The sequence below is a fragment of the Myotis yumanensis genome, unplaced genomic scaffold (assembly GCF_028538775.1).
Source record: "Myotis yumanensis isolate MYYU_CA2020_CCGP unplaced genomic scaffold, mMyoYum1.0.hap1 SCAF_11, whole genome shotgun sequence".
Lineage (NCBI taxonomy): Eukaryota > Metazoa > Chordata > Mammalia > Chiroptera > Vespertilionidae > Myotis > Myotis yumanensis.
In genome coordinates, this window is record NW_027223762.1 from 39834608 (window position 1) to 39846392 (window position 11785).

General features: G+C 40.9%; 2 protein-coding genes across 3 annotated transcripts; one reads left to right on the plus strand and one right to left on the minus strand.

Moving 5' to 3' along the window:
* Positions 1-55: 55 nt before the first annotated feature.
* On the plus strand, positions 56-11228 carry PNO1 (partner of NOB1 homolog). Of its 2 annotated transcripts, XM_070429367.1 has the most exons (7): positions 56-303; positions 523-672; positions 3188-3271; positions 3452-3512; positions 3737-3854; positions 9890-9960; positions 10635-11228. In XM_070429367.1, the coding sequence occupies exons 1-7, from the start codon at positions 97-99 to the stop codon at positions 10700-10702; spliced, it is 759 nt and encodes a 252-aa protein (XP_070285468.1). In that variant the 5' UTR covers positions 56-96; the 3' UTR covers positions 10703-11228. The 2 variants fall into 2 exon arrangements, with proteins under 2 accessions (XP_070285468.1, XP_070285467.1); XM_070429366.1 differs by lacking the exons at positions 9890-9960; positions 10635-11228 and adding an exon at positions 8131-9215.
* Positions 6536-8045, minus strand: LOC139019573 (STE20-related kinase adapter protein beta; the record flags this gene model as incomplete). Its single annotated transcript, XM_070428565.1, has 1 exon — positions 6536-8045. A coding segment is annotated over one exon (942 nt), but the record flags the coding sequence as incomplete, so codon positions are not given.
* Positions 11229-11785: the final 557 nt, after the last annotated feature.

An 11785-nucleotide genomic window follows, 5' to 3' on the forward strand; every position in this document is an offset into this window, starting at 1 on the left:
TCTGCGGCTGGTTGGCGAGCATGTGGTGCGCCTGCGCAGTGCAGCGGCGCACGTGTTCCACCCGGATACGCCTGCGGAGGCTGGAGATTCCTGAGGATGGCCGCCGCTATGGAGGCACAGAGCGCTGTGGCCGAGGACGGTTTCACCCAGGTCACCCGCAAGGGTGGCCGGAGGGCGAAGAAAAGGCAGGCGGAGGAGCTGTCCGCGGCGGGGGAGGGCGGGGACGCGAGCCGCATGGACACCGAGGAGGCCCGGCCGGCGAAGAGGCCCGTGTTCCCGCCCCTCTCCGGGGACGGGTTCCTGGTACTGGCGGGACCCGGGACGGGAATTGGGTAGGGACCTGGGGGAGGCCAAGTCGGTGGTGATGGTGAGGCTGCGTGGGCTCTTCTGAAGCTGCAGACGTGACTCCGCTGACGTTTAATTCGTTCAGAGAAAGGGAGCTTGTTTGTGCGGATCAGTTGTCAAGTTCCAGCTCCACCCCCCTTCCTTCAGGCATCTCAGTTGTGCGTTCTTTCCTTGCAGGATGGGAAGGAAGAAACAAGGAAAATTCCAGTCCCAGCTAACAGATACACACCATTGAAAGAGAACTGGATGAAGATATTTACTCCTATCGTAGAACATTTGGGACTTCAGATTCGCTTTAACTTGAAGTCGAGGAATGTAGAGATCAGGGTATGGAGAACGCCAACCATTTCCAAATACGGTTTACAGGGATGAACATGCAGGAATAGACTTTCCTCCGTGGGACTCGTTTTGTTAAATGACTTTCTCCCAGTTTTCTAACTTAGTGAGTTTGCATTTAACACATATATTAGTTGAGTTCATAAGTTGAGCCTGAGATCATACCAAAATTGTGGTTATGCTCTGCGTATTTTTTTTATAATGTTCTGTGTTGAACTGAGAAAAGGCCAGCTAAAGAGAGGTCGTCATAAACAGAAGTTTGTAAATAATGAGCTGAAGTACTTGCTGCACTGTCTATTTTATTGGTATTTGGGGAAAATGTATCTTAGAAATAAGTACAAATTATATATATGCACACATATATGTTGTATACACATATATACAGTACTACACACGTGTATATATTTTTTCCCATGGTGTCAGCCCAGTGGTTCAACAATCAAAATTAATTGACTTAGAGCTTCTTTTTCTGAGTGCCAACTTTGTATCAGAATCAAAGACCTAAATCAGTTATAATCTGTCTTTTTGAGGATTGTTGTGCTGTCATCAGGACTGCTATAGACTCATCTCCACTGAGAGACTAGAACAATGGAATAAGGCCGAGAGGCACTCTAAACACATTGTATGTGGGAAACGTATTTATATGTTTTACGTATTTGTACGTTCTACCAGTGCAGTAGAGCAGAGGGACACGTACTAATACGTTTTTTTTATAGACTAGCGGTAGAATGCGGGTAACGTATAAATACGTAAACTAAAGTTATCGTAATTTTACTGAACGTTGCCATTTGCACAAAAAATTAGCAAAAATGGCCCGCACCACCTGCTAGCACACGATAAAAACTACCCGCAAACCATGTGTAAATAGTTGGTAACGTTTAAAAGAGAGAACTTGATAGCAGACTTCCTTGCCACTTTCATTCAGGTTTTCATGGCTTCATGCCAAAACTTCCTGTTTCCTTATAGATTCCCCTTGCTTCGTTGCTTTACATCATCTTTCACCACTCCGTCCTCTGTGCTGAGGAGCCAGATTAATTTTCCCAGACCACACTGCTTTTATTATGATGACCTGGCATCTTTAGTGTCTCTGAAACACAAGAGTTAAGTTTTGGACTGAACTTGCCTTTCAAGTAGGAGTCCCAGTCCCAAGTTTGTCCCGCCATCTCTCTGGACATTTTTATATCCATACATATGGGTGGCTTTCCTCTGTGACGAAGACCCTCTCCTCCCTACCCCCTTTGTCGTCCTGTCTCAGTCCCCTTCATCTTTTAGGGTCTAGCTCAGGTCCTTTCTCCTTTATGATCGGTCCATTTTTCAGTCATGCCTTCAGTGCCAAAACTGTATTGTGTTTCGCTGTCATATGGATTGCAGCACCCTCAGTCTGGGTCCCACTAACAGTTGTTGATGCTGTTATATGCCAGGCACATAGTGGTGCTTTAGCACATGCTACACCATTTTGGCCTTTAGGACAGCCCTGTTAGGGAGATGACATATCCCCATCGTATGGATGTGGGGAAACTGAGGGTCAAAGGAGTATCTTGGCCAAAGTCATCAAGCTGATAAGTGAATTTTGATACTAGTAGGGACCTCATGGGATCTCCTACCCTGGCGCCCTTATTTTACGATGAGAAAACTTAAGACCTAGAATATTTATGGGACTTGTTCAAGGTCATGTAGAGGATTGGGATAGGATCCAGTTTTAAAACCAGACTCATACAGGGTCTAGTTTTATACAACCCTGTATGGTTTCAAATTTGTCAAGGATGTGGTCTCCTCAATTAGATTGTGACCTTATGTGGGAGAGTGGAAATAACAGTTTTGGAATCAGACCTATGTTCAAATCTTACCTTTTTCACCTTTTAGTACTTTAGTTGCCTCGAACATCAGTCTTTATATCACTTAATATTTAGGGTTGTCATGAAGCTTAGAGCTGTAGTACAGAAAGCACCTTTATAATGCATGTCATGTACAGTGGTAGGCATGTTATGAATAGCTGTTTCTGTGATTATCCAATGAACTCTTTGAGGACAGGATCCCTGCTTAAACCACTCTCAGTAGTTGGTACTGGAGTTGTTGCTGTGGGAAACATCAGTACATACATGATTGAAGTTGGGAGATTAGATCACAACTTGCAGGGAAGACTGTATTGAAGGATAAGACAACTGGCTTGGGCCTTGACGCATTGAGGGGCTGGTCTGAGGACGTCCTTCAGCGTGCGTGCATTCCGGCTGTGCCAGAGGGATCTTGCTGTTAAGCCCAAGTCAGATCTGGATGGAGTACAGTCATTTGACAGCATTTTGGTGGAACTGTCTACCTCTGGAGTTGGGAAAATTTTATTGTGCAAGTTAAACAGTACTTACCTCAGCAAAAACTGGGTCATGGAGAATGCACTGGGGAAAGGGTGGTGGTGAAGGAAATTACAATAAAGGGAAAGGTCATTCCTAGTATTCTGTTAGAATATTATCTTTTTCATCACCACCTATAATGTGTGCCTCTTTTAAAACAGACTTGTAAAGAAACCAAGGATGTTAGCGCTCTGACAAAAGCCGCCGATTTTGTGAAAGCCTTTATTCTCGGGTTTCAGGTGGAGGTGAGTGATTTCATGACATCTGAAATAGGGGCTTGAAAAATACTCAAAATGAGTGTTTCAATGAATTGGGACTTTTTTAAATATGAATTTTCTAATTCCATAATTTGTGTATTTTAGCTTAATACTCATTCTCAGGGATTTAAATGGAAGGGCTTCACAGTATTTATTTTTATATTGTAGGATGCACTTGCTCTCATTAGGTTGGATGACCTCTTCTTAGAGTCCTTTGAAATTACAGATGGTGAGTGTATGGCAGTCTTCTGTAATGAAATACTGTCCTTTTGTATTGTGTGTTTCTCAACTTTCCTAAAGCTTCAGTTGAGCTGGATTATTAGCAGCTTTTTTTTAAAAAATGCATATTTCATGTCTGTTAGGAGGGAAATTGCGTTAAAGATTACACTTTATGTGGAAGTGGGTGGTGTACTGGAATGGCTCACCTCTTGAGGTCTTGCTTTTCTCATTTAGTGAAGCCTCTAAAGGGAGACCACCTGTCAAGGGCAATAGGGAGAATCGCTGGCAAAGGAGGAAAAACCAAATTCACCATAGAGAATGTGACACGGACGCGGATAGTTCTAGCTGATGTGTAAGTATGTGATCTTAAGAAAATTATTGTTGTAATTTACATTTGATCTTTTGCTTGGTCATAAAGATAAAATGACCTTTCAAAAGGTCATAAAAGTTGTATTTTATGCATAGGGTTGCCACTAAATCTTTGTCAGCATATGGTTCTGGATGAATAGTTACTTACTTTGAAAGCAGATTAAGTTAGGAAAATCTTAGAAATTTTTTCCTCGGTTTGCATGAAGGGAATGTTTGGAACCAGTATTAAAAGGAATTATAGGACAGGTGAAAATGTAAATAGTTTCTCAGGGGAATCTATTAAGTCAGTAGGGGAGAGCAAATGCTGTTGTGAGATTTCCTTTTAAAATATGTATTTAAAGGCCCTTACTAAAAGGAAGGTGGGTAGTCACTTTGGGCAGAAACTAAAGAACATATGGGGACATAAATAAGATGAGACGGGCTTAATGTAAGGGTGCAGGAAGTCTAATTACCTCTCCATGAGGTTGAAGCTGCTCTGTTGCCAGGTTGGGATAACTAGCAGATGGCTCAGAGATTATATAATGCACAAAGTTGGGAGACGAAGCCGTTGCCTGCTACCGAATCCAAAAATAATTTTATTTGAAATTGTCTCATCTTTGCTCTAAACTGAGAGGCTCAACTATTTCTGTACTTAAAGAATAACTATAGTACTACTTTGGTGGACCTCTGTACCTGAGGACAGGTGTATTATAATTTTGATATTTTATGAATTGAGTCTAGAGTTGGGAGTAGGGAGCCAGGGGAAAAGTTTTTTTGAACTAGAAACTTCAGAAATTGTGAAGTGTATACCACATATTAAAATACTAGAGGCCTGGTACATGAAATTCGTGCACGGGTAGGGTCCCTAGGCCTGGCCTATGATCAGGGCCAATCAGGGCCTTCCTTCGTTCCACGCTGCCCCCTGGTGGTCAGCGCACATCATAGCCAGCAGTTGAACTCCTGAAGAGACAATTTGCATATTAGCCTCTTTTTTTTTTTTTTTAATATATTTTATTGGTTTTTCTACTGAGAGGAAGGGAGAGGGATAGAGAGTCAGAAACATTGATGAGAGAGAAACATTGATCAGCTTCCTCCTGCACACTCCCTACTGGGTATGTGCCCACAACCAAGGTATATGCCCTTGACTGGAATCGAACCTGGGACCCTTGAGTCCGCAGGCTGACACTCTATCCATTGAGCCAAACCGGTTAGGGCACATATTAGCCTTTTATTATATAGGATAGCCCTAAAAACTTGTTAATTTAGAAATCTAAAAATGAACTGGTTTGTTAATCATATTATGGGTAGTACATCTTAAACTTATAAGTATTTATAAGCATTACCTTAAAAAATGTACTCGTTAAAATAATTTAACAGCTTTATTGTGGAATGATTTACATACAATAACATTCACCTGTTCTAAGTACACAGTTCAGTGAGTTTGGGCAGAGGTACTAGTCCTGTAATCCCACTTCACTCACACAGTTCCTTCACCCCAAAAGTTCCTCGTGTACCTTTGCAGCACCCATACCCAGGCATTTATTGATCTACTTTGTGTCACTGCGGTTTTGCCTTTTCTAGAAAGTCACAGTCTGTAGTCTTTGGGATATGGCTTCATTTAGTTGTTTTGACTCTCTCCATTTTGTTGGATGTATCAGTAATCCCTTTTTATTGCCAAGTACCAGTCCAATGTATGGATATATTGCATTTTGTTTATCCATCCACAGATGATGGACACTGGGATTTTCAATTTGATGCTATTATGAATAATGTTGCTATTAAATTGCTTCTTAAATCTTTTGTGTGTGTTTTTGTAAATTGAATTACTCAAAGTTAAAGAAATGTACTATCTGATAGTTTTTGCTACAAATAGGCTAATTGGAAATCCACAAGTTGAACAATTTAGATTAATTATGATCTAGCCATAAAGTGGACTGTTATACACCTCTCAATGTTATTTTGGATGAGTTGCTAATCTGGTAAAGTACAATATAATGTGAGCAAGATACAAAACTAAAAACTACTTGCTCCATATATATGCAGATAAGTCAGATAGGAAGTCATGTTGCCTATTTGTCCAGAGACCTCCATGCCATTCCAACTACTGCCCCATTACTTTGTTTTAGTAGGAAAACTACTGACGCTTTATATATTCTTGCTGTCTCTGTGTTCTCATCTTTCATGCTTTAAAGAATTCTATTTTTGTTAGTTAGACATACACATATTTTAAAAAGCCAAAAATTTCTACTGCCTACCTCCATTTCCTCCTCTTTAGAGGAGTCAATTTCAACTCAGCGAATTTTTTTTTTTAAATATATTTTATTGACTTTTTACAGAGAGGAAGGGAGAGGAGAGGGATAGAGAGTTAGAAACATCGATGAGAGAGAAACATCGACCAGCTGCCTCCTGCACATCTCCCACTGGGGATGTGCCCGCAACCAACGTACATGCCCTTGACCGGAATTGAACCCGGGACCCCTCAGTCCGCAGGCCGACGCTCTATCCACTGAGCCAAACCGGTTTCGGCAACTCAGCGAATTTTTTTTTTTTTTTTTTTTTTTTTTGTTTTTTCAATTCAATAAATCTTTATTGAGCTCCCACGGGATGCATGAATTTAGGACCTATAATTTACATAAGTAGAAAAGTGTTACTTTAGCCCCTTAAAAAAAAAAAGGAAATCACAACTTCTCTATATATTTCAAGTGAATCATTTAATGTGAGTGAGGCTCAGTTTGATATTGCCATAAGTATTAACACAAGAAAATGGGAAAGTATACCTGTTTCCCTGTTACCAAACAAGGGTTTGATGCCAGAATCAACTAGCCTGTTGGTCTAACAATAGCTGATCAAAAAGGCTCGAAAATCTGGAAGTAAAAAATGTATTTGGAAGCACTGTCCTTTGAGGGCACATTCCCTGAGGGCAGGAAATGCTGAAAGAATTAAATGGCTCAAAAATGATAGTGAGATCAAGAAGAATTAGTCACAGCTTTGGAAGAAACAAAACTTGAGAATAGATGACACTAAGTGTAGCTAGGTGAATCCTTCTGAAGTGTCCCTGGAGGTGTAGTAGCACTGAGCTAACCAAAGGGGCTACGAACTCATGCTCCTTTGAATAGAGTGGTTTTAAGTGGTAGATTCTCCAGTGCACCAACTGTATTTTCAAGTATAATTCTAGTATTTGTACCTAGAAATACAGAAGAAAAGCAGCAGGGAGAAAGTGTCAAGTATGTAGGATGTAAAGGATTTGGCAGCCCTAGAATTCCCAGTTTGCATCCTTTTCATCAGGAAAGTCACCGTCTGGCTCAGTCCAAGGCGGTGCTGGAGGCAGTGCTACTGATGGCTTTTGATAAGCTGGAGGCAACAGGGAAAGGATTGCGTCCTGGCTCTCTTCTTTCATCTGTTTGAAGAAAACATGGGACAATAAACTGCTTGCTGATGGCCTTTTCTCTGGATCTTGTTGCAAACAGAGCTGTACCAAGCTAAAGAAGGCAGGGGAGAAAGTTTTTGAGGATGGTGTTTGCAATCTGTCACTATTTACTGTGCGAGTTCCACTGGAGACAAGTACACTTTCTCCAATCCCAGAGTCTACACCTGACCGGGAATTCTTCATTCTGGATTCTGACTGAGGGAAAATGCTGATATCCAATGGGCTATAAGGAGGACCTTTCAATTTCTGTAACAGCATCTGAGTCCTGTGCATGTCCTGGAAAGGTACCTGCCCACTGGCCAATTCACACGCTGTAATGCCAACACTGTAGATATCTGACTTCACGTTGTATCCATGTAAATCCTGTCTCAGTAGTTCTGGACTCAGCCACGGCTGCACTGATGTGCTGAACTGTGGGAAATCAAACACAGCCCTATGCCTCTGTCCGTGCTTAACCAAACTATGCAGGTGGGACAGGCCAGAGAGGGTCACTAGGCCATCACCAGAAATGAGGATATGGCTGGCTTTAAAACTCCTGTGAATACAGCCATTTTGGTGCAGATAGTTCAACCCTCTCACTGCTCCAAAGAGAATGTTTCTTATTAAAGTTTCACTCATTCCTTCAGGAAAGTAAGTCCTCAAGAGCTGACTTGCTGAACCATAGGCCATAAATGGAGAAATAACCCAAAGCCAGCTGCCAACAGTGAAAACAGTCCAGTAAGTTGTAATATTGGGGTGCTGGAAAAAGTGAGATAGAATCACAGCTTTCTAGGTTGCAGATTCAATCCCAGTGGGGGTGGGTATGGGAGGCAACTGATCGAGGTTTCTCCCTCTCTCTTCTCTCTCTGTAAAGCTTTCAGGCGTTCTTCAGTGCAGTTTTCCAGATTTGTGATTTTGATCGTCACCAGGGTTCCTGTGGGAGTATGCCGTGCAAGATGGACAGAAGTCAGGTTGTCAAAGCCTCTTCCTATTTCCACTTGGAGTTCATAGTGAGAAGCATTGGTGGAACAGACCGCTTCACTGAGTCTAGCAGATGGAGACAACCAGGGAAGGGTTGGCTTATCAACCAAGTTTTGATGGATACTGGTTTCAGACTGTTTTTCAGGTCTGAGTGATTCAACTTGTGTTCGTGAAGTACAGAAACAATCCAGAAAAGACATTGAATCGCTTTATTTCACAGAAAGTGACAAAAATCCATCTACTGCAGAGAAGATTATTGCTTTATCTTCAGATGCAGAAATATCCTACCGCAGGCGATCACGGCCAGGACTCTTTCTCAGGCGGCCAGCGATGCGGGGCCTGGGCGGCGTGGGAGCCCGGTCCGCCCCGTGGCAAGGCGAGCGCGCGAGGCCCGCTCCCAGCGCGGGCCGCGGGGAGTAGGAGGCCGGCGCGACCCGGACCGGGGCGGTCCGCGGGGAACTCTCAACTCAGCGAATTTTTAAAAATTATTTATCTCCATATTTCCAAATATCTTATTTATATGCCAGCTTCTTAATTTTTTCAGATTCATTGTTGACTACTATAAATGATAAGGATTTAGCTTTCTTTCACCCCTCCCCTCCACTCCACACACTCAACCTTTCTCACGATCCAGTTTACTCTTCTTCCGAACCATCCTGTCCGTACATTATGGGTTTTGTTAGACCAGTGTTCAGTATTACCTCCTGCCAGGCTTTGGAGCCCAGTTATGGAAGACATTGTGCAAATGTTTGCTTGACATTGCCCGTTTATAACATGATTCTTCTTCAGCTGAGTCTGGTGCCCATGTTTTTTACCTTCTCCAACAAACAACTCCCCTCTCCCCCCAATAATTTCGTCAGAGTTACAGAGGGGTGGTTGCCTGTTTGCACAGAATGGGGAAGAAAACGGGATCATCTGAATAGACTTTAACTGATTTTCTTGTTAGTAGCTTCACTCTTAACCCCATTTGCAGAAATACCTGAGCCTATGGGGGGGGGGGGGGGGGCGGGGAGAGGGTTCTGTTTGATGTTCCCAATGCCGATTTCGGATGGTTTACTGAAATTTTGGAAGATAAGTTGAAAAGGCAGAATGCTCTCTTTAGATCTTTAAGTCATTCAGCAAGGAACTCCCATTAAAATGGTCTGGGTGTGAGTACTGAAGAGATTTAGATAATCTTAGAAAGCTATATAGTAGAAATCCAAAGATGTTTTAATTAAGTACAGTATTTCTTGCATTTCTGGGTAATCAATAATCCCAGCTCTGCCAGTGTATAATCTTGAATAGGTTTCTTGTAAACATTTTCATCATCTGTAAAACGGTAATAGCATCTACCTAATGCTTCTCCTGTGAGGATTAAAGGAGAACAAGTGTATGAAGCCCTAACACATTATTTTGGTCATTATTACTCAAAATCTGATATCTTAGTTTTGTTTTTATGTTTATGTATTTTCTAATATTTTTATATTGGGACATAATTCACATGCCATAAAATTCCCCCTTTCAAAGTGAGTTCTTAGCATATTTGCAGAGTTTGCAGCCATCATCACAGCCTTTACTTAGAAATCTGTATTTATGATTTTTCAGTTTCTGGATTACAAGACTTAGTAAAGGAAATGTATTTTGTTGGTAACTTGTCTCACTTTTTCTTGCAGGAAAGTTCATATCCTTGGCTCTTTCCAAAACATCAAGATGGCAAGAACTGCCATTTGCAACCTCATCCTGGGTAATAGTTTATTTTTTTTTGTATTTTCTCTACAAAGAATAGAGGATCTAGAGTAAACCAGATTTGCAAGTCAGTTTAGAGAAATGTTAAAGATAGCAAATAGAGACTCCTGGGGGCTGGCAAATGAGAACCTGAGAGAAGTAGGAATCTTTTTGCTTGGATTCCATGTCTGCTCAAGCGAAAGGATTTATTGGCTTATATTGCTTAAATCTTCACTGCCTTTCCCTGATGAAGGCCGTGCACAGAAAAGCCATTCCAGAGCATCAGGCAATGACACCGTATTTTAGGTTCAGTGAAAAGGGAGCTGCTGCTGATCAGCACCAGTCAACTTAATCCACTTGGTCCCATTTCCCACAGGGCATCTGAGTCAGTAACTCGGTCAGGAGTTACAGGGAGTGTAGCAATTTACTTAGAAAACACTGGAGAGTCTCCCTTGGTGCCCAGGTCTGACTGACTAGCTTCCTTCCTAAATATGTTGGCTCTCATGATTTAAAATGGGTTTTTTTGGAGAATATTTGGATATGGTTTCCTTTTTAGGCCTTTTGTTGATTAAAGATAGATCCAATGGAAAATGTTCCTGTTCTTTTAGAGTTTTGTAGACCATTTTCCATGTAGTTTCTATATATGTGAGTATATTTCTACAGATAAATAAGCTTGTTTTGTTTCCTCTACAGGAAATCCTCCATCAAAGGTTTATGGCAATATTCGAGCTGTGGCTAGCAGAGCAGCAGATCGATTCTGATTTCAAATCAGAAACTTTTTCTTGTCTTTGAACTGTAGAGAAAAAGAGCTTACAAATGGTCCCAAGAAACCATGTGAAGAATTTTCGGTCACTTTAAACCTCAGTCTCCGTTTGTCAGTTCTTAGCCAGAAGCATAAACCCAAAAGGGAAAATTTGATAGTATTCATTCAACAGCTTTGAGGATAATTTAAGTATCAAAATTTCATACCATTATTATACTTAAACATTAATTACAATTTCTCTTATTTTAAGTTACATGCATAATTTCTAGTTCTCTTATTTGGAGGAAATATTATTTTTCTATTTGAATTTGTTTTTAAATTATAGATTTATAAACAATTCTCCCTATGAGTTGTAATTAAAGAACTATTCCCAGAAAACCTCTCTGAATCATGTCCCTCAATAGTGGTGATGTGACTATTTTAGAATCAGGTTATAAGCAGCAGTTTGGCTACATTGTGTGAACCAAAAGGCTAATCTACCTGTTTTGCCACTTGTAAAATTAAAAATTTTTATCACAATACAAGGTTGATGTGTTATTTTCCACATAAGTATATAAGTTGGGTTTATTTCTTCTAAGTAGTAAAATGATGTTTTTACTCCTAAGAAAGTATGTTCTACAAGTGTAATAGTTGTTTTAACTAGTGTCTACCTAAATAAATATTATGATTCAGCTTATGGGATTGGATATACTTACATATTTTAGTAGGAATCCATTGAGGAATTGCTGGAAAAATTTCCCACCCCAAATAATTTTGTATCCTTTGCCGACACAGCAGCATGAAGAGTATGTAAGATGGTAGCAAATCTCTTTATATTAATAAATTTGGGACACTGAACTTTGATTTAGCACCTTGAGTTCTGGGTACCTCCCTAGGGGAGCAGTAGTACTTGGGGTTTGAAAGGGAGACAAAATGTTAGAGGAAACTCAGTTCTTGTAATGGGAATAATGAAGAAGGAATCAAGAGATAAATCTGATTATCACAGTGATAGTTGATCTTAAGAACCTGGATCAAATCACTAAATCTAACACCTCAAACCTTAGCCATGGTGTCTATGTTTCTATGCCATTTGTCATGCTAT